The sequence below is a fragment of the Aulostomus chinensis genome, chromosome 12 (assembly GCF_037954235.1).
Source record: "Aulostomus chinensis isolate RoL2024-O1b breed Wild chromosome 12, RoL_Achi_v1.0, whole genome shotgun sequence".
In the NCBI taxonomy this organism is placed as follows: Eukaryota; Metazoa; Chordata; class Actinopteri; order Syngnathiformes; family Aulostomidae; genus Aulostomus; species Aulostomus chinensis.
In genome coordinates, this window is record NC_141331.1 from 6,451,794 (window position 1) to 6,475,739 (window position 23,946).

At 41.8% G+C, this 23,946-nt stretch overlaps 1 protein-coding gene across 1 annotated transcript in view; it reads right to left on the bottom strand.

Annotated features, from left to right (window-relative positions):
* Positions 1-23,946, bottom strand: part of thsd7ba (thrombospondin, type I, domain containing 7Ba) — a 208,141-nt gene that overhangs the window by 93,675 nt on the left and 90,520 nt on the right. Inside the window, exons 7-10 of the mRNA XM_086219797.1 lie at positions 15,525-16,371; positions 13,802-14,050; positions 12,826-12,995; positions 8,241-8,399 (exon numbers count right to left, since the gene is read on the bottom strand). Of these exons, the coding sequence (XP_086075923.1) occupies positions 8,241-8,399; positions 12,826-12,995; positions 13,802-14,050; positions 15,525-16,371 (1,425 nt within the window). The remainder of the gene's footprint in view (positions 1-8,240; positions 8,400-12,825; positions 12,996-13,801; positions 14,051-15,524; positions 16,372-23,946) is intronic.

Below are 23,946 nucleotides of genomic sequence, written 5' to 3' on the forward strand. Positions count from 1 at the left end.
GCGCGCCTCTCTTTCCCTCCATTGTATGACCCTGCCATAAACACCCAACACAATTTTGACGAACATGTTAAGTATTCATTTACAGTATGACATTTTTATGAAGCTGATTTAAGTGAGACTTGATACTGTGGCCCTATTCCAGCTAATATTTCTTCGCTCTGTTCATCTGCAGACGCTATCCATTAGTCCTGCTCCATGGTGTTTTCAGCAAATTTACCTGAGATTTACACTGCTGGGAAACCACAGATGACTGGACATCATCTTTCCAGTCAGTCAGAGATTACATGATCCAACAACACAGAGTTAAAGGTACAATTACTCTCCGACTACCATGAACATGTTCAGTGATTATCTCCAAATGGAAAGCCTTCGCTTGTATTTGTACCGCTAAATCGACACCAGAAAAGATTAAGATTAGATTAATTCCATCAGAAAACTGATGGAATTAATCTACAAAGACAGCAGTTTTAGTGACGTACTTGCTTATGCTTGTTCCTCAAGATGAGAGACTTCACAGCAGCTTCCTCTCGTAGCTCACAAGCTTATCAGAAACTCGGCCACACCAAGAAACCCAGAAAAGCCAGAGATTCCCAAACCGTAAAGCTCATCACCCTCCAGCTCCTCCTGTCCCAGAGGTGGTTGAGACATACTAACACCGGCGCTTCTGTACACGCCCATAAAGCCGTATATCCAAACACATCCAAACATTTCAACTCCATTTTAAATTATTGGGTGTTTCAAACACTACTGTTCATTTGATTTTTTTTTTCCTGCACAATATTTTCCGCAATCCATCAAAACATGGTTCACAGGCTCTGCATCTCCACATGTGCATTTTCCATGCGGATGCTTCCTGCCAATTCTTGTATTTGATGTGCATTTCCACAGTGGCTGTACTGAAAACCAGAAGCTTCCTTTGTTTCCCCTTTTCTATTCTTTTTGCAACAACTCTGTTCTTGCTCGCTGAATCAACTCTCACACTCCACCCTTCCATACAATACTTCCATGTCTATGTTCTTCCTTTTGATTTAGCCCTTTTTGCTGCCTCATCTGCTTCTTTATTCCCCTGTTCGCCTGCATGAGCGGGGGTGCAGAGAAACCCAACAGTTCTCCTAAACTTAGGGGACTTTCACGAGTCTGTTTCTCATTTTCTTTTATATTTATTTCGCTTTCACAGGCGGACAAACTAAAAAAAATACATCTGCAGCAGGGCCTGTACCAAGGAGCAGAGCCGGAAATGGGCTCTCTTTCGAAAACATCTAAAATTATGCTCTGGAAAATGTAAACGCCTTGGCCCAGATGTTTTAGCAAACATCACATTTGAGCTGTCCAAACCTCTCCCTGTCATATCATTACCTTTCATTTTGTTTCCACCTGAACAAATTCAGTCTGCGGACAGCCGTTTCTCCTGTGCATTCTCGCTTGCTTCTTTAGGTTGAATCAGGGTCAGATTGTATTCATATGATGCTTTCACAACCCAGCATTTAGTCTGTTTTAACAGAAACCTGGTATTTTTTTACTTCGGCACGAGTGAATCGTGTCAACATTCTCTTGTGCGGACCAAACCTGACAGATGTGAGAGCTTGTGTGCTTCAAATGCAATGAAAGCGCAATCTGTTCCTGATCTGAGCCACTTGCAGGAGGACAACATGGTTGTCGCGCGGCATTTCTTCAGATGAACACCAAAACTCACTCAGGATCGGCGGCTTCGCCTTGTTGAATTCCAACATTTGCTAGATATCTGGGATGAGGAGTTCAACGTTTCCCAGCTTGAATTTCAAAGACTAATGTGAGCAAATTTCTTCAACTGTTCCTTCAAACAGGCCCTCAGCAAAGCCACTTGAATTGTTGCACCTTGAAACAAAACCAGACAAAATATAAGACTAACCAAATGTTTCAATTTGATTCTGGCAAGTCAAACAGGCTATAAAAGTACAGCACACTTAATATATCTGGTCTGGCTCTACACTTCCTGCCCATCAGTGCCATGATTGCTTTTGTTGAGTCCGAGCATAGTTTATAGCTGCCTTTTCTGATTAAACTACCTCCACTTTCCCCAGTACCCTCAGGATTACCATCATCTAGAAGTGCAGCTGGAAATCTGCTTCCAAGAAGTCTCTGCAGGTGCAGCTATTACTGCTTTTCCATTGTGGAGACTCTTGGAGCCATCAGTGTAAACCTAAAAGTTGTCCACCCTTCCTTCTTTTAAATATCCACTAACTAAATGCCAAAATGCTAAATGCCTCTTTCTTCCTGATTCGGTCTAAAATATAAAAGTCAAGTTCAATGAAGAGCCGCGGTGGAACAGATGGTCAGGACACTGCTGGGTCTTTCATTCACTCCCCCTCCCCCTTGTAGCAGCCCTTCCCTGAAATTCCCAGTCCTCCTCCAACAAACATTAGCCTGATGTTAAAAACTTAAAAACTCTGTTTAGTCCCAGACGTTCGGGGACAGTTTGTTCCTTCTCAGCGCTAATGTAAGTTCCCTCATTTCAACTAAAAAAAAGCTTTAATAGGAGTTGCTCTGTAAGCCCTGCCACCAATTCACTGTAGCCCGGATCACTTACAGCCTCTTTAGAACAGATGGAGCTGCTGCCCCATGTGCAATACAGCCGTAGTCAATTGCAGATCCTATGGCTGTAGATTGTCGTTAATGTTCCTCTTTCCGCTCCCTAATCAGATTCAACCAGACAGTGCAAGACACTGATGTCTCTTCTCGCATTTAGCAGCAGCACTTTCAAGACACATCACCCTCCATGCTGTTCTCTCTTCAAACCAGACGCTAATGTTAATTCTCTTCTTGTTTCAGTACCGTGAGGTCGTTTTGCATCGTTTTCTCTTGGAAACCAAACGCTTGGACTCTGCACTCTGTAGCTGCTTGTGGAGACGGTCTACATTTGAAGCTCTTTTCCATATGTTGTAGTCCCATCCTCCACAATCAATGATAAAACAGCACAGCTTTCACTTTCTGAAATGTGTCATCGATGATTATATCAAACTGAAGTCAGAGAGCTGCTTGATTCTGCATATTTATGTGTTTCCAGTAAAATCACTGAGGAACTTGTTGCAGATTTTAATTAGTGTTTGAACTGGTTAATGGCGCCGAATGTGCATAACATGACAGCACAGCGCTTGCAGACTAAACACGGGCCAAACTGGCTCCCTCTTCTAACAATCCATCAGCCTTACCGACTGATATCAGACCAAACAGAACCAATTGTGTAGAGGTTGTGTGACGCTTAAAACAATGTTTTACAGTGGCGTTAAAAAAAAAGATTCCTCCACAAAGTATAGATCGGTCTTATTTGTTCTATATATGAAAATAAAGGAGAAAGTGCCTTCACCCCATTTTCCAAAGTGAGAAGAGAAACAAGGGGGGGTTGACGATGATTATGGGTGAAATGGCACAACAAAGGGGAAGGTGCTTCGGAAAAGTGAGTGACTGGAGTCAGGTTGGAGGCTCCCTCAGTGACACAATTACTGAGTCTCATGGTAATTTCACAGCTGCTGTTTCTGCTCCTAAAATGAAGTTTCCCCACTGAGCTGCTGAGGTGAGCCGCCTCTGTTGCTGTCACCAACTCAACATGTCTGCTTTACAGAAGATAACACAAGTCTATTGTAAAGACTGATTTCATGTCAAGCTCCATATTGAATTGTTTGCTTGTACGAGGAAATGGATTGTGAGGGTGAAAAAAAAAAAAATCAAAACGGTCGTGTCCGAATGTGATACATCCTCATACTAGTCTCTTACACGTTTTACATATAAATATGGTTCAAAACAAAAACTGCCATCACTCTCTAGTTAACATTTATGATGTGCCCTTCATGACTACACTGAAGAGTGGAGGAGAGTGAAATTAATGATGGAAGCAAAGTGGTGTTTTTTTTTTTGGTAGATATCAGGAAAAAACAAAGAAATGGAGCAAATTATCCTTGACAATTGTTGGATTATTCGATTATCAGAACAGGGCAGGTGTCAAGCTGCATCGTCCCCTGCATCCTGTTTTTGGTGGCGTTTGTTTGTCGGGATTATGCATTAAAAAATGTACAAATAAAATCTGAAGCTTTGTAGGAGGAAGTAATAAAAGCCAAGGAGTAAGCCATCAAAAGGTGGAGGCTGATCCACATACACTAACACTCTTGCTCGACACACTCTTTAGAGGCTGTTTCATCATATCTTAGATGTGATCTCAGCAAATTCTCATTCAGAATATCTTGTGTTTATGTTCCATAAATATAGAGTACTGTAATACTCCATATCTCTCTCTCTCTCTCTCTCTCTCTCTCTCTCTCTATATATATATATATATATATATATAAGATACTGTAATAGTTAAAGAGGCAGTACGCCTTCAGTTGAGCACCGTGGCTATAATCTCAAATGTGAAGCCAAAAAGGCCCAGATGTAAAATTGTAAAAGTCGTACTTGCTGATTTGCTATTGCCACTCTAAAAATGATCAAATTAAATTAAAAAAAAGTAAGAGTGAAAGATAGTAATTGCAATGATCTGTGCCTAAGGGATAATTAGTAATGATCTAAAGTTTGATAAAAAAAAAACAAAAAAAACAAGAGGGGAGGTAGAAAGTGGAGTGACATGTTTTTCCCCAGTTTAGCAGGATAATGAGCCCAGCTGCATTTCACCTAAATGCCTTCATCACTTCTAATTTCTAAGATTTGGCATATTTTGTGGATGTCTGGAGAGCAACAGAACACATGAAAGCGGTTTCTGTCTACTGAACATAATTCTGGGGCTACAACCGTGTGTTCTACCAGATACCAGCGAGGAAAATATTAGCTGAGGAAGGCTTTGTTGTCAGACCAACAAAAAAACATCGGCAGCTGCGGTGTGAACAAATAAAGACATACAATTTTAAATAAGCGTTTAAAGGTTGATTCAATAATACCAGATTCCTCAACCAGCAGTGGCAAATATCAGAAAAATACTAAAACATGGTGAAAATGCAAAAAAAATAAGCTGCTTCATATAGCAGGATGGGGTTTATATAATTTGGTAAAGCAGTATTTACTGATGCGACTAACTGGTCTGGATAAATGCTGCTGCACTGACAGCCTCTCTGCCTTCGTCAAATATCACAGTGATAAATGAGGCTCAGCTGCCATTTGTAGAAATATTTACTCCCCCATCTCCTGCTATATTTTGTGTATAAAATACCTAGAACAAGGTTTCAAAGGTTTTCTTTCACTTTCCATGAATAAAAGAAAAAGTGCAGGTCCTTAATAAATATTGACAAGAGGATTTAACACTTAAGGAAGAATCATTGGTTGGTTTTCCCAACAGATTGGTGTCTGAAACCCTGGATTACCACGTTATCCCTCTTACTATTGTTAAACGATTTACTCTCTTTTTTATGTCCTATTTATCCCACGGTGAAATCTAAAATTAGAAATGAAAATATTCTCTATATATATTTTTCCCAGATTATGATAAAACATGGATCACAACCATCCCTCCTTACAGTCTGCAGTCCCAAAGAAGCAAGAGTCATGAGAACAATCGGCCTCATGTCACTCTTAATAAAGCGATAAAAGAATGCAGTTGCAGGTTTGTAAAGTGGTACCACACAGAGTTGGGAGACACTGGAAGAAACGAGCTCAGCTGCTGTTTATAGAGTACAAGTAGGAATTCTGTTCTTTCTTAGTCCTCGAGGTCTTGTCTAAAGTCAACTACTGAGCACTTCCAATTCCCTGAGAGAACTTCCAGACTTTTATAAAACAGCAGGATAGAAACTCTATTACCAGCCTTCTCTGGTATTCCCATTACACTTGAAGAAAGGCGCTTTATTTCCTCAGGTAAACTCATTTTAACACAGCAAAGCTCCGGTAGAAAGGTCCAACATTCTTTCCTTCCACAGGTGGAACTGTTTTGACTCCAGGAGGCGGCGGCCCACTCTACAAATTACATCCTCCAGCTTTCTACCGGTGTGAGCCGCCGGTTCAAGAGGCTGATCCCAGCTGTCCCGCCGATGAAGACTCCGGGTCGATTGCAGCTTCGCCTGCAGCACTTCTTGCTGCTGGCATCCGCCACAGACAACAATTTTGGCACGGTCGGCAATTTTAATAATTGAAAGGTTTCTTGGTCGTGCCAGGTTTATTTCAGGGAAACAAGGGTCAACCAGTGCTGTGAAGACACCCCCCCCCCCCCCCCCGCCCCGCTCCTTCACTAAAATTCTATCCAACTCCAAAGTTCAATTCATTTTCCACACATAGCTGTAAAATGTGATAAGGTGAGATAGGATGAAAGACATGAATAGTGCATACTGCAAGGCAATTTATATTTTCATTTAAAGAGAGCGCAGCGGGAGTCGTATCTCTGCTAACTTTGGTTGGTACCTCCACCCGAACCTCAGAAGATCGCCGGGATTTTTCAGCTAAGAGAAGGATCATGAATTATTTTGATTGACTGTGAGACATAAAGACGAAGTTCCCATTCAATAGGAGCGAGACATCGTCCCTCCATCACTGCTCCACGAGGATCCATCCATCCACCGCCTTCATGAACGGCATCAAAATACAGTACGCCACTACCTACCTACCTGTATGCTAAACAGCAGATGTTGTATTTTCTACTCCTTGAATAACATTAATGACACTGTCTGTGAGACGAGGAGTTGGCTCATCCCACGGAGACCAGCGTCTGAGAGCACGAGCACTGACCTGAACAATCTACACTTCAGTCGCTCCCCGGGGGGCTTTCACGCACATTTACTCATGGCAGGGCCGAGGTCGTGCTGCCCTTTTAACGGCTTCAGCTCACTGACAGACGCACACGCTATACTCTGCACATGCACGCACACACACACACACACACACACACACACACACACACCCCTCTCCGATGCAGTCAGATATGACACACATTATCCTGTGCAATAACGCAAGAACATTCAGTAAGTGAGCTAAATGCTTGAGCACTTGCACACACACATACACACACACACACACACACACACACACTTTACCATAGTCACTCTCTCTCACACACACACACACACACTCTCTCTCTCTCTCTCTCTCTCTCTCTCTCTAACACACGCACAAACACACAGGAAGCATCTTCTCTGCTAATATTCCTCCTGGGGATTTAGAACTGAACCACAGGTCTTTCAGCAGCTGTTTATACCTTCTTCAGCCAGCAACTTATCAACAATTTATAATTCTAAATCACTCCGCTGTCAGCCACCTCTGCAGTCTATTGTTTTACATTCAAATACTGCTAAATTGAAAACATGGTCTCGCTTAATAGATTCCAGGTTAGAGTAAAGCCCTTGTTGCCTGTATCGAAGGTACTAAACTCTTAGGAAACAGTTGCCGTGAACAGCTGGTTGTAGATGTACAACATGGCTATCAGCAATAAAACTCAATGGTATTTTTTTATTGAGTGCTAATGATTTCACCAATGGCCCATCTGTACACTTATCAGACTCAAATTTAACTGCTAGCTTGTTAGCTCTACGAGGGTCTTTTTGGACCCTCTGCATCCATCCATCTGCCCGATGTGATTCTGAGAAGACAGTTGGAAGGTTTCTTGGAACTCTTGTCTGCTATTTAGGACAACATTCTCATCCAAATGTTGTGTGTTTATGTCTTGTTACAGCTGCTATCATTTTGGTAACTAATTTGCACATTAGTTTGATGGTGATATATGGTTAGTAGTGGCTGCATTTACTTTGCTAATTTTATTCTGCAGATACGACAGACGAGTGCTGCTTCTATACAGTTTACAAAATGGCATCAAAAGGCACCTTCGCACACTACACCACCCGGCAATTGTTTCTGCTCGAGTGCGCCCTTCACCACACCGCCAAAAGTAAAAAAAATAACATAAAATGCCTCCATTAGTTTGCAGCTTGGTCTCCATTCACTTCAGTTGTTTGGGAAATTACTGCAGCACCTTTTCCAGTGAAACTCCGGCATTGTTTTGTGGACGAAAAAAACCCCCAAACCTTCCCCCTGGCAGGAGAGGGAGTCGATAGATGGGTGAACTATCCCTTTAAGGACCTGCCTGTTTCTCTTCAGCAGTCTTTGAATTTAAATCAAATTTTCAATATGTGATAACAGAACAGTGAAGTGGAAACAAGCATAGGATTGATGGTGACGTGCACCGCAGCATGAATATTTGCTGTTTGTAAAACCATGTTTCACACATAAATACACAAAACTACAACACCGTCGAGCTTGAAAAAATGCATTAACACTAATATCCAGTTTTATCCACGTACCTTTCTTTCCCTGAGGATCTTTGCAATTGTCTGGTACGCAGGCACCCCAGGGTGACCATTGAGAGAGCAAGCAGTGGTGTTGGCAAGGAATGGAGCAGTGCTTCACAGCCAGGGGAGGCTCCTCAGCAGCACACAGCCTTGAATTCACAGGCCTGGACACTGAACAAACAAAAGAGACGCAGGCAAGGATAAATCGGGTTTAAGTCAAGCTCAGGCACACACACAGGCAGCAGAAGTGTGAGTGTGTGTGTGTGTGTGTGTGTGTGTGTGTGTGTAGGTGCAAGGTATCAAGTAAAATGGAATATGTAAATCATGTTTGTAATCACAATCCATTGAATTATCAGCTGGATTTTGTGAGAAAAAAGAGGATGCCGAGGACTATTGCATTGCTTTGAAGTGTAGCTAAGATTGGGAAGACACTGTTTATTACCTCCGCCGAGGGTGTTGTGTTTATACCCACATCTGTTGTTTTGGGGTTTTTTTAGGATTATGCAAAACTGGACCAATCTACCAAGCTTGGTAGAGTGGTGACACACGGTCCAAGGAAGAATCCATTAAATTTTGTGGAAAACCTGTTTAACATAGAGTGGGAAGAAAAAAAAATCCCCTGCACTACCAGATGCCAGGAGTGCTCTTCTAGTTGATATATGCTACAACCTCAAATTTTGTGCACTGCATGTGAGAAGCATAGATTTAGCCAAGCTTATTGTGGGTTTGCAAAAAAGCAGAGAATAGAAAGAAGAATGAAAGGGGGAAAAAAAAAAGAAAATTACATGTCTGGCTCAGAAGAAAAAATTAAATGGAGGGCAGCAGCAAGCTTGGGGTGTAAACAGGAGAAGAATGGAGAGAAATTAAGGGAAGGCGCGCTCTAAACAATTCACGGGCATCAATTGGAGATCAAAGGAAGACCAGCCACCGGTAATAGACTTTGACATTAGTCTCCAAGACAGAGTGGGAGCAAATTTTTGACCTGTTCACAATACAGAGATTTTTATTTAATCTTAATATATTCCATTTTGATGCACTTCATTGCGTGGCAAATTTCCATTTAAATGAGAGCCCAAAGAGAAATTCACTAAATGTCCTTCCTGCACAATATCTCCTCACCCAAAGTAATTTAACATGGTGTTTGATCTGCTTTGTAAAAATGAGACGCTTGCTTAAACGCGCTGATAAAGTGCGTGGTACACATATTCCTGTTGTGTTCCTTGAACTGTCATTTTCTGCCTTTGACAACCGGCTGCAGACGACATCCAGCAGGAACAAATTGTTTTCCAGATTCCTGGTGCAGGAGAAATGGTCCAAATAGAAGGAAACGGCAGCATCTGTTTCCATCCATGAAGCTGCGCAATGGTTTATGTTACATATGTCCACGAAAACCCTCCGCTCTGATATGCAACTAGGAGTGACCACATGTGCACTTCAGGGGAAAAAAAGGACAGCTTGAAGGAGAAATCGTATTTTATTTTATATTATTGAAGAGATTTGTTAGGCATCAAAGGGGTTGATTTGCAAAGGCGAACTCATAGTCGAGAGCCATTTGTGAGCCAAACTACCTGCTGTGCTTAATTAAAAAGACTTGTAATGCAAAGTTTTTTCTTCTAGTGACTGATTTTATGATCCTAAAGTTTCTATTTAATTGAATTTTTGCAGGAGTATCGGTTTTAGCAAAGCACTTTGGCGTTCATAAAGACACAGCAAGACCGATTGCCTCGCACGTAGCAAATGCTTGATTCCCTCGCAGACGTCGGTTTGACTGTTGGCAGGATAACTTGGAAACTCCATCCACCCGTCCATTTTCTATACCGCTTATTTTTGTAAGAGTTGCAGGGTGGGGGGTGGAGCCTATCCCAGCTGACATTGGGCGAGAGGTGGGGTTCACCCTGGACAGTCCGTTGCACGGCCATCAGGAACAATTAAGGGCAGAAAAAAATTGTTAATTTTCATATTGGGTTTGGCTGGCAAGATGGCAAGATGCAACCATTCATGTTTCGTTAGAAAATACTTCACCTCGACATGTACAAAAATGAAACATTGTGACCACAAATATTTAAGTCAAATCTAACAAATTGAAGGTGGCGCTACTGAGTGATACCAAACGAATGGGATTTATCAGAACATGACAGCTTTTAAGGTTCTCTCTTTCATTCTAAACTTCTAAACCCTGTTCCTTCTGAGGAGAAACACAGCAGGTTTTTTTGGAATAAGAATAAGAAAACGCGGGTCGCGAGCAAACAGATAAAGAAAACTGTTTTTAAAAACAAAAAAACAAAAAAAAAACGAGAGAGACGTTGAAAACTCAGACTTATACTGCGCTGAAAAGTTAGATCCGTCCTCTATGTTCTGCATCAAAGGTGCAGCTGAGAGCAGCATGACAACACAAAGACTCTCATAACATTTCAGGGATCATAACTAGCAAAGCTGATTTGGTTTAAGGGAGCATTACAACTACATACATAACAGTAAATAAACGGCATGTGGCAGGGACAATATCAGGTCAGATTTGCTGAAAAACACCCATGAAAGGAATACGAACGGTAATGCGAAAGCTATTCTTGAAACATTTTGGAGTATACACAGGAATCAGGTCAGTTTGACTGACTGGTAGGACTTGATAGATATACAGAGGGCGGTAACAGCTTGTGTTTTCCTTTTTTAAGTCGTGCCTGAATAAGTATTTAAGACTTGGTTGTGCGTCCATCGCTGTGGTAAATGTTTTGTTGCGCTGTTGGGGAGAACATTCCTCACAATACTTCTTATTCACGCAGACGTTGGGCTACGCTGGGGTTCAGTTTTTCTCAAATATTTTCTGGTTTGAGAATTGTTGTCTCGTGAATCCGCTGGCGTGGCTTTTTGTATGACTGTTATTGTTCACAGAACACACACACAAATGCGAGTGTTTCCTGTTGTGTTTTACACAGCATCTTTTCCATCGAGGTAGAAATGTCAGTGTAACATGCTGTGGCAACACAGGACATAAGGCACGCTTTCTTCTCCCGTAACCTTGAAAAAAAATACTTTATTTAAACTGAAATGCCACAGTTGAGAGGTTTGGGGGAAGGAAGACTGTGCAGCTGTTCTTGTTTTGCTGCAGAGTGTCAACGATCTTCATTAAAACTGCTATTTATATATTTCCATGCTGCTCCCTGTTTTGCGGGCTCTCACTATGGAAACTATTCTCAGGTGGAAACAGAAAAAAGGGACCTGGCATAATTTTTGTCAGGAACTCATCCATAATGTCATCAAAGTTTGCTCTCGAGTGCCATTTATGTCCTAGAGTCTAAAGAGAGACACTCTTCCTCTCTTCATTCTGACTGTTGTCACTGCCAGAGTTGGAGGGTTTGTTTTTTTTTCGCAGCAGTTTGAACGAGCATCATTGCACAATTCAGTAGAATTTCTTAGTTTTGAATCATCTTAAATCCTTCTACTGAATCAGCCTCAAGATGTTTTTATCCTTTTGTCTCCAGGTACAAATGTAACAACATTTATGACATCTTAAATAACACTCAACATAAGAATTACAACCATTATTTTTTGTCCTTTTTTCCCTGCCGCTGCCCTCACCAGAGGGTGGATGGACACGTATTTCTTGGATCAAATGCAGATCACAGCTCCTCGAGGCGTGCTCCCGCCACCCACCAACACAATTAGCAGACAAGTTCATGCAATCTGCGCCAAATCAAATGTAATGCCTTCCCTCCTTCAATTCCAGACATTTTAGGATTCTGATATTCAAAAACAAAATTTGAGGCTGTTGACGGATCAGCATGGACCTTGATTCATTCTGGGCTCTTTCTTTCTCTTTGGCATGATTTTATTGTTCTTCTTCTTGCTCAACCCTGATTTTAGATGAATGGATCCACTTGAAATTATGAGAGGAGGTGATAAAGGTACCTCTGCACCTGCCTTACTGTCAGAATATTCTGGTGCCACTATGAGCCTGCGCGTAGTCCTATTACTGCTCCAGCGATAGTTTTGAAATCAAGAGTTACGCTGTCCAAAGCTTTTAGGCTCATTTATGCTCTGCGCTGAGATGCAGACACAGCCGTCTGTCTGTACTCTGCATCCGTCCGTATCTGTGCACGTTCCCTGAAATCTAACAGATACAGACCAAACTCTGCAGCTCCACCATAAATCATGGCAGCAGTGTCAGGCAGTGAGTCCAGCGAGAGTTGAAGGAAACACTGAAAAAACGGGGCAGGACTTTTTGAGATGGAGTTTTGCAAGTTGGTACAAAATTTGAGCATATTTCTGATGTGTGCACGGTGACTGACGGCTAACAAAACTGGAGGACATCGGACGGGAACTGAATGTGAGCTGAGCGGAGGTCTAAGTGGGACTCTGAGCTGCCCTCTGGTGGACATATTGTGTAATATCAATCCTAAAGTGAGAACTTTTTGGAGTGAAACCGGCAACATCTACTTTCATACATGTATAGAGGGCAGAAATAAGTATTTATTCACATTAACTAACCATTTACACTGTAAGCATGCCTACAGCAACACCGATTTCTCATATTTTGTCCAAGAAGTATTCTCTCCTTCCCTCTTTGAGCAGGCTGTGCATGTTTGTTTGTTTTTCTTACCCTCCTTCCTGTGATGTGGTGCAGAGTCATCAGGGACCTGAACACAGTAGGTCTTTCTGGTCTGGATCCCCCCTCCACACAGAACACTGACGTTTGCCAGCCGCCGATCCTGCTTGCTCAGTAAGGGAGAGATGCGACAATCAGCCCAGTCGGTGGTCCTCCACACGTACCTGACGCAGACACACACGTACACGCGCATGAATCAGTCCAATCAAAACCTAATGAATGAATTTCAGAGGGTTGAAGTGGCACACAGCAGCAGTGGTGTTTGTTTCAGAAAGGCCACGCCAAGCCAAAGTGGTGGGAGCAGTTTATCTCACGCTAAGTCAGGAGAAGAGGAAGCATAAATATTTTAATTTCAAAACTTCAAAACAAATGTTTGATCTCAACGATGAAAAATGCAGTGGTGCAGAAAGCAATAATTTCAAGGAGTTTACCAGAACAACAGCCTGTAGTAATCTATCAAATGCTTAATTTCCGTAATGAGTTTTCCCTAATCATGTAAATCCTCTGCTCTGAGGCACTTCATGTAGATTTAGCAAATAAAACAAGACCTACCAGCAGGGAAAATAATTCTCTATTGACTACTTTGTTTACTGTGTGTAATATTAGCCAAAGCCTATATAAACTCATCCACCCCAGAAACAATGAGCTTGAGTCAAACGATGGCTGCCGTCATGTCCATTGGGCCGGGAAGCCCTGATGCTTTTAAGGTGTCACAAGATAATTGAGGTAATGGGAAAATGTAATTAAATGGATAGTGAAATCATGAATATTTGAAGCCTCCAGGCTCTCTCTCATCACCATCCTGGATACAAAGGCCTGAAAAGCTAAATTAAAAGTCAGTATTTGTTTTTAGAGTTTGACATTTGACAAATAAGCATTTTTATCAGGGGATCACACACCAACAGATCTTGAAGGTCTGAGGATTGTCAGCTGAAAAAGTGTGATCACAGCCTTCCCTACTGAGGTCTACCTGGGACAGTTTGAAAGTAAATCTCCCATGATGTTGCAAGCTTCCTTCTCCTCGAGGGCAGGACATTGTTTCCCCCCACTGACTGGGATCTGAGTTATGATCCTTGACCGGAGGCGGTAACCTGGAGACAGGTCGGTGGACCGGCAGGTCTTCGAGCAGGAACTCCATGAGGACCAGCCGGATGTCTGACAGTCTTTGGGCATCACACAGGCCTGGAAGGTCAGGGGGGAGTTGTACTTGGTACAGAGACTGCAGGTGGAGAAGACACACGTGTTAAAGTGACTGTGGAAGACAAAGTGAAGAAGAGAAAATGAAGACTATTGACAGCTGAACGTCATACATTCACACCTTTGTACCCCCCTGGGAGATCAAGAATCCGCTTGCAGGGAGTGAATGAAACACATGCGTGAAAGGTGTGAGGTGTGGTTTTTATTTATCTAGAGGAGCAGCCAGGTTTCACCAAGTACAGAAAGAAACGTTAAAAAAAGGAAATGTAAAAAAAGAGACATTAAAAGGGGGCACTGTGATATCCTGATAAACAAATTCTTTGCTTCTACTTATGCATGGCAGGGCCAATATTCAGAGCTGTATATATAAAGTCAGAAAGTGGTTGATACGCTTAGAAATATGAAACAAGTGGATGAGTTGTGTAATTACGACTTCTATTGTTTAATTTGGACAGTTTAGCTGGGTTATTAAGATGTGGGAGCAATGCTGATGTTAGAATTTTACTTTTTAATTAGGTTGTAATTAGAAAACCAGAATGAGGCTCAATTCAAGTGGGAAATCTATATTCAAAAGCTCCACTCCCAGTTCTGAGTAAATACAATGCTAATCAGTCACTGTACAGTAAATGGTCCCTTCACGCTCGGGCCATAAAGCCACTGATCCCGCCTTGCTAGGAATGAAAACACACCATCATCAAACTCATAAAAAGTTGCATAATTTGGCTCCCACCACACGAGGCCTGTAATGTCAAAAAGTAGAAATCCTTCCTATGAATGTCAAGTGAAATAAACAGTCGACGCAAGAATCAGGTGATGCACACTGGGCGGGCTGAATGGTGGAATGTAGTCAATATTGTGCACCTGCAATGATTTTCTCTCTCCTTGAAGGGAAAGTACAAGATGGAGCGTTGTTCATTACTGTATGTGCTTGCCTACTTTGTGTGTGTGTGTGTGTGTGTGTGTGTGCGTGCGTGCGTGTGTGTGAGAGCATGTGCAGAAAAAAAAAAATCAATTCTTATCAAATCCAAATACCACAGTTAGCTCAAACAGCAGGGACAGGAGTAGAGCAGCACTTGACATTTACCACAATAGTGCCCCGCCGCCATGCTAATACGCTGAAACACCAGCTCGAACATAATCTCACCATAATTGAATAAATAACCCATGTCAATTTTATTATTTCACTAAGCAGAAGTCCACATGGAGACATTGAAGCAGTGGGATGATGAGAGGGGATGATTGATCAAATCTAGCTCATGTATACACAAACATTCCATCTCATAAAAATGGAGAGGAGCTTCACGTAAGATGAATACAGGTGCTGAAGCTGCTCCGACCGTAAGCCTACTCCTCCTGCAGCTTTCATTATAATCTTTATCTTGGACCTGAGGTAGCGTCCCATTTTTCACTGTGTGTTTATTTCTCATCCATTCACCTCAGTTTCCCATTTTCATTCTCTCTCTGTGACAGGTCTTTACAGCATGTAATTGGCTTACCTCAGCATGGTATTTTTGCCATCACTCCGTGTGCAGCGGACTTGTCGTGTCTGGTATCCAACCTCCAGTTCCCATATCATGGGGTACTTGGGTTGATGGGCATGGGGGTGGTGGCGAGAGTGGGGGTGAGAGGCCTCTGTGTGCAACAGGACTGTATTGTTGTCCTTGGAGCTGCTGAAATCCACAGTGGTTCTACCACTAAACAGAGCATCTTTGTGGTGGGGTAGTCTGCACTCGCTCCAGGCTCCCACTTTAAGGCTATACTGGTACTCGTCCTCCCCAGTGGGGCAGTCAACAGTGCTAGAACAAGTCCTGGTCTCAGTCAGATTGGGGCAGTTGGCCCCTCCGTACATGGGTGTTGTCAGGACATTTCGAGTCCGATGCTGCAGGCCAACGTCGCATGTCTTACTGCAACCTGACCAGGAGGTGAAATCTGAGACCACACAGTCCTGGGGACAGGGGATGAGACACGCCTGCTCCAAAGGTGGCTTCTGGGAAAAGAACTCACATATCCTGGAGCTGACTGTGGTGCGATTTGACGTGCGTACACACTGGACTTTGCGCCTCTGGATGCCGTGCTGGGCTGTAATACATTCAGTCGTCCTCAGCTTGAGCTCATTGGAAAAGAAAGGAACAAGAACACAACCAGCCCAGTCTGAGAGCTCCCACTCAAACAGGTCCTGGTGCCAATCACAGACCTTAAAGCAATGTCTTCGGCTCTCAGGCTTGTCAAGGTGCCTACAGTGAGAGTGATGGGTGGTCCAGCCCTCTGCGTGAACGCACCATATTGTCCTGGTCTGAAACCCGCCTGAGCCACACTCTTCCCCCATACAATGTCCCCACTGGCCTGAAACCAAGAAAGACACACAAAGAGGGCATTTTCATTAAAACTGGAGTTTTTTTTGTTGTTTTTTTTAGTGATTTAAATTGAGGCTTGCAATCAAGCACAATTCAAGGCCATTCACTTAACCTCCCAGATTGCTTTATTCATGAACAGAGGAGCCATCTAACAAAGGAACCCAAAAGCAATCACACCACTGGTGGACATCAATATGAAGAAGCACAGGGGCAGTTTCTAGGTCACAAATGACTTGATTCACTTCAGTTCTTGATCAGTACAGAAGAGATGACCAGTAGTGTAACCACAGCCTATGGCAGATTAAAAAAAACAAAAACAAAAACAAAAAAACACCTTTCAAGGACAGAAACATATCTTGCAAAGATCCCACACGACAGTGATAGGCTTATTTACATGACAAATAAACTCACCAAAGACACGCGTGGCATTTTTACAGTAAACTGTGGATCAAATATAAACGCTGGCTGGAACAATCAAGTCCTGAATTGGGAAATTCAGATTTCCCAGAAAATTGATTCTGGGTCTCAGGTCGCACATGAACCCAAGCAGGGGAAAATGCTGGTAGATTTCCTGAAAAGGCCAAATGTGAGAGAAAACAACCAAGAGTCCACTTAAAAGCTATTTCAGCACTGAAGCAACTCCTGTGGTGCTGCCTTTTTTTCTTTTTTCTTTTTCGAGCAACAGAAAAAAAATAACCTGCAAAGAAAGTCACAGTTTAAAAGGGTCAACTGGAAAACATCTGTAATTACATTTTACGTATTATACTTCCTGACATTTGACTCAGTCAGAGCTTGATAAATGCTCCGTTTGAAAGAAGGGAAGTTCATGAACAAGGTGCTGAACAGTTATATGCTGCCTTTTTCCCCAGCCATTGATTTATTGACAGGCAGCTTCTGAAGAAAAGAATTACACGGTATTGAATTTTTACATTCTGAAATATTGCTTTACTCCCCTTCACATTTGCTTCTTGGGTTGAATATCAAATTATGCATTGAAACCTGACATATACATGTAATTCTTTTCCTTCACAATGACATTTGAACTTTACTTCATGTTTAAATGAAGCACTGTCAGCTGACTAAGCATCCCTGCTGGACTAAAATCACGTCTTCTGTCCTCATAAAAATATACATCTCTGATCTGAAAGTCTGAGTGGTGACGTGGTTGATTTCTGCTGGGTGAAACAGAACCACGCTTGGTAGTCACTGTGTGGTAACATCAAAGTATATGTATGACAAAAGAACAGCAACTACAAGTAGTTTCCTGCATCTGACAAATAGGGATAAGTAGATCTTTGGCCAGAAAGAGAACGATAAGGTGTAGCTGTGAAATCTTCCATCAGCTGCAAAATGTAGCTTCAAATAACACAGAGGAGCAGCCTGTGTTTGTGTGAGGAGGAAACCTCACAGCCTCCTCAAAGTCTTCCAGAAGACAACTCGATACTCTAAAAAAACCTTGGATTGAGATACACCGAATGGAGCCTGTTTCAATTCAGGAGCTATCCTCCTTAAAGTGAAAAAGAAGTTGAATTTTTATCACCGCTGGCACCGGTTCAATTCAGTTCAATTCAATTCAATTCAGTTCAAATCAATTCAGTTCAATTCAATTCAGTTCAAGTCAATTCAGTTCAAATCAATTCAGTTCAAATCAATTCAGTTCAATTCATTGTCTTTACTGTCATTGTATAGCTGCACAATGGAATACTGCACATATTCAGGATATTATTGCAATATCCCGAATGCCCTTCATAGGATACTATTGTTTAATTATAAAAAAAAAAAAATCGACGTGCGCCCTCATATATTAATTATTCACCAAGAATAAAAGATGAGCGCTTCAGAGCAAGCAGACAGCTGATTTTCATCTGTTGTCTTGGAGCACTGGATACAATACAGATCCATACCAACAATGCAAATTAGCAACATCACACTACACAATCACTCATACCGTTGCGACCCTGGGGTCAGGCAGACTGACCCTGACCCCCCAACACACCAGGACAGAGGTCACCGGCAGGACCACCAGGCTAAAATCAGTGCCCGCAGCAGACGATGGGTCTTTGAGGCACGTGACGGAGTTTGTTGACTTTCTGCCACGTACTGTACATGATCCCCCATAATTCCACCGGATTTGGTCGCCAGCCACAAAGAAACGGACGCTTTGCTTGATCAAAAGGCAACTTTGAATTGAGATGCAGATTTAAAAAAAAAAAAAAATGGACGAGTGTGAACAATTTATTCATCAAGTATTACAAAAATGTGTGTTAATGTACGGAGAGCAAACAAACACAAAGATGGCCGATTAACTCTAATCTCCATGAACTCATTTGGTCTCATTTATGCTTTTTCAATAATGTGTGCAAAAAGCAACACTGATAAAAATTTGATAAACCAAATCTAAAATGGCCGGTTTAACTAGAACAAAGTGTTAGTGAAACTGCAGTAAAAATGGCCGTTCACACACAAACCTGCCCTCATTACTTATGGATGGGGTGCAATGGGATTTGGGTTTTGAAGTCTGCCTTATTTTTTCGAGTGGGTCCCACATGTTGTGTTGACAAGTTGTGTCAGAAAGATCCACAGCTGTGAAAAGCCATCAGTCCGTCCAAGTGACGGCCCGAATGATTCTGCCGTTTTTAAAAACGTGGCCCTCCTCTCCCGTCTTTACAGTCTTCAGAGCACAACAGTTAATAAAATCGGTCCGTCTGACTGAACTACCAAAAATATTGCAACATTTTTTGTTCTTCCTTACTGCAGTAATCCTATGACAAGCAGATATAAGATTAATTATTCACGGGGCACATTAGTATAATCAAATTAAGGTATTTTCAATATAACAGCAAATCCATCCACTGTAAAATAACGAGTGCATTTCTATCTTAAGATGTGAAATGATAAAACATGCGCAGTTACAAGGATAGAGGCAACATACAAGGGTTAAAGGGGAATCAAATGACAATTAATATGCTGGAATTACTTCTGATTCATAGGTCAAACACAGGTGGGACCAGTTAATTTAATTTTTAAACATTTTTCCTGACTTTCAAATAGAGTCAATGAATAAATTACCAAAATCCATTTAAAATCAATATGACGTGGTCATCTAGGTTAGTCGCTCTTAGTTATTTTGCCACACGTTATAACAATATTTCATTTCATTTCTTGTAATTAAATTAAATCGTCGTAGGAGATGGAGATACTACTGCTCCTTAAATTACCTTTGAATGACAGTCCGCAGAAACCTGCCTTTTTCTGGCAGAGAAATTGGTTGTTAACCCTTTTGTTCCCAGACTAATCATTGACATGCAACGCTGCTCTGAAGCTGCTGCTTTGTGCTTAAGGGGGCAATAACTTAAACTGCTGAATTCCTTCATAGTTCATCGGAGCATCTAATTGAATTTATTTGCCTTGGCTTTGCAATGTTAATGAGGACTGTTTAACTGCATAACGAACATTATCATGTTCAAGTAATCTGTTTATCTTCCCCTCTCAGCGTGTTTTTTTTATTTATTTTCTCCGACCCTGTACAACCAACCGATGATGAAGGATCGGCAATAATTTAAAAAAATCAATACATTTAATTTACAGAGAGCAGGTAGACAGGAAGAGGTTAATTTGTGCGTGTGATGGGTTTATTTCCACGAGCATATAGAACATGTGAATGTGCATGTGGACACGTATGAGTAGGACATAGCGTGAAACAGCAAGTACACAGTAAACATCCTGCAGAGTGAAAATAATAGTCAAGCATTAATAACCATATGGCATGAAAGCTTTTTATTTAAAAAAAAAACCCCACTCATTTCACAATAAATAATTCATAGCAATGGTTCAAGGTATTGGAAAATCTCATAAAAATAGGCGTGTCTTATCTTTCTAGTAATATCTGGTATTGTTTTGCGACTAGCTCACAAAGCATGAAAGCATTACAAAAAAGATTAATTTTACAATAAAATATTCATATAAAATAGACATTTTGAAAAAATGTCATATGAAAAAAATGTCATATGAAAAAGGCGTGACTTATTTGTCCAGTCTATTAATAATATATGGTATTGTTGTGTAACTCGGTCACAAGGCGTGAATGCTTTATTAAAAAGAGATTAATTCTTCAATAAGATATTCATATAAAATGGACGTATTGGAAAAACGTTATATATAAAAGGCTTGTCTTGAGGCCTGTTCCTGGGTCTCGTGACATGGAAGCTATTGGAAGACAATTTATTAATTTTTCTTGCAAATATTCAAACAGAATATGGGTGTTAGGTTAATTCAAATGGCAGAGGTGTCGGTGGGAGTTACACCTCCAGAGATTCTCAGCACTGGACGGATCACATGAGGTTGAGCTGCAACGTTTCTGTCTTTGCAACTCTTCTGCGCTCTCGAAAGATATTTGGTGACATCAAGCATCCCACCAGTTTTTCATTTATTTATGTTTTCTTTTCCTCTCTCTTTCTCTTTGAAATATTGACTTGCGTTTTGAAGCGGTGCTTGTTGGGAGATTAATGGTTTCTCCGATTGGTTTATACACCCCCTCTGCTGCACGCTGAACGCTGCATTTCAATGGCCATGAGTCCTGCATTTGATGTTACCTGAATCTCCACGAAATGTTGAACATGAATGAATCCAAGTTTTTGTTGAGGATGAACTAAAAGAACCCAAAGTCAAAGATTCGGCTGAGTGAATTTTAAATCCAAAACTAATCGTGGGTTGTATTTTCTACCGCTTTTGAAACAAAAACTCAGCTTAATTCAGGAAATTTTCCTCTTGGAACTTTTCTGAAATCTGCACAACCAACCTTAGATTACACTTGGGCTTTCAAAGGTCATTGGTAAATGAAGTTTAGCTTTCCTATGAATGCAAAAGCTGCATAAAACCTGAGGCTACACAGCAAAAGATAGAAATACAGATTTGTGTCTCACCTGCAGCAGCTGAAACATGTTGATATGGTATTGACGAAGTCCATCTGTTTGTTCATGCATTGTCAAAAGTGGACCATCAGCAGTAAATCTGCATGTCAAACGGCAAATTAGTTCAGCAAGCCAACATGTGCCACTGTGCGCCCTGCTGATGTTATTTTACGGCAAATGCAGGCAAGCTGTCTTAAAGTAAAAAGCCCCACAGTTTGAGCTCTTAAAATGATGGATGCTATCAGGCTAATCATCAGGCTAATCATTTGCCTCCTAAAAAAGTGCTTGAGGGACGTGTTTTTGACAGATGAGAGCCAAGGCTGGGAAAAAAAAACACCAAAAAAAAAAACCCCGTTCAGCTGTGAGAAGATCTATGTGAAAAGGGAACATTTTAATTACGGTCAATTAAAATGTCAAATATATCATGTATACTGTATCAAATATGTCAGTCAAATATCAGCCAAATCAAATTCTAAACATGTAGTCATACCACAGCTCTATTCCTGCTTGGCTCTTCCTCTAGCTGTACTCTCACAAAAGCAGACATCAGAGATCTGCACCTACTAAACTCTGGGGATTTCTGAACAACAGATTGTTGCAGAACAGCTGCTCACAGTGAGAAGGGATGACGCATTCGTCAATCATGATCTTACTTCAACCAATCAGATCAATGAACCCATGCAGAAGCCCCAGCCAGTCGGTAGAAAAGCCTTCAGAGCTGCTCTCTGCTCTTCTTTCAAAGAGGGAATATGCTTGTGATAGCTGATGCTATAGTGGCATCCACGCGAACCTCTTAAGGCGGTAACAGTCCTCACAGCTAAAGTAAATCACAGCTGTAGCTGACAGTAGTTCCTCCCTACAGGACGACGATTAGCCGCCCCTCTATTAGCAAGGAGGACACAAGAACATACCTGGCAAAATGGATTCTACTCACAAACCACTAAAATCCATAAACACAATGATATACAATGGCGGTTACACTGCAAAATAGCCATTAAGGCCCATCCAGAGCCAACCAGACGTGAGCGGCGAGTCACAGATGAGCATAAAGACCTCCGGTGTCAGCAGCACAGCACAGCTTCCTGTTTGCATCGCTCTTGTGGTCACTGATAGCAGTCTTTCATCAGCGTGACCACCGCTGCTCTGTGGTGCCGTTTTCAAACTGTGCCAGCATGTATGTACGTGATTTATGGAGGAGAGATTGGGAGTGCTTCTGCTGCCAGGGGAGCCCGCTAACACAAGCACTAGTTCATCTCCTAAGCTGTGAATAATCACTCTCTCAATCTGTCAGCATCAGCATCTGTCAGCCCCTCAGGGGGAGTTGCCCACAGTTCCTTCATTCCCTTTGCACTTAGTCGCCTTGCTTACACTTTATTCCGAGCTTAGCAGGAAACCCCAGGAGTATTGGGCCCCCCTGGGTTTCCTGTTATATTTACTATTCCAGTTGCGTCCTGGTATAAGAAAGAGAAGAATTGGCACGAGGCAGTGCAAACTACTCTACAACGCTGGCAAAGAGTGAAATTAAACACAGCCAGCGTAGCGTGAATGAACACATAGGCTTTTTCCGTGGTGTTCAACCCTTAAGTTGGACAAATGATAGCAAAGCAGTACGACAATAACAAGTAACACAACAAAAGCAATCTCCACTCTGCCCCGGAACCAGACAAACGGATACAAAGAAGAAGCAAACAGCAGAACAGTGAACTGTCTCCTAAACAGCAGAAGTCTGCCAGGGGAAAGCCGCCCTCTCACTGCTAAATCTTCTGCCTCTCTGGTGCCTTTAATTACATTCGGTAAAAGCTTCACTGGGTCAAGTGTGTAAAAAAATCATTGGACTTTTGGGTGCTGAACTTTACACTTCATTTGAAAATGTTACTGGTGTCTTGTTTGTTATATTGAACACAATCGTAAGAGCGTTTAATCTTTCATTAAAGAACATTTTAGGCACGAGACCTTTCACTGATGGCAGGGTAATGTCTCTGCTTTTCGTGTACCGCCAACGCAGATGTTAGCAGAGCTGGTAGGATTTCCACGCTTCACATTTTTAAAAAATTTTGCTCAATGGCGATCAAAATAACAAGATACTTAGAGATTTGTTCAAGATAGTCTTCACATAGCCTCGTCACTTTTTTATGAAGCAAAGAAGAAGTCAATGTTAAGCTGGTACCACTGAGAGCCAGAGCCTGTGCAGGCTATTTCATGAGCAACTTCTGTTTTTAAGACCAATAGGAGCTCCATGATGATACTTGCTCGTGTATTTCAAGCTGATGAGTAGAACAAAAGACGACAGTATCTTCAACATGTATTCACCACAGCAGCAATTCCAGCCATTTAACCACGAGCTCATCCCCCCCAGGGCTGTGTGGCCAGAGGGATCGACCCTGGCGGGGCAGATGCATATCTGGGTTTTAAGACTCATTCCGCTGCCACTGTATGTGCAACAAAACTTTAAGTGATCATACACTTAATGGGGTTTCAAGCTACTGCACTGATCTGAGCTTCATTTTAAAATGAAATGTCCTCAAAACACATCAGTCTCTTAAATTCTGGACAGACTTTCCGGTTATCAACAGACATTGCTGAAACGCCAGCAGAGCAACAGCATTTAACAGCACGATAAATCAATTGAAACTTCAGTGGGTGACATGCAGCGG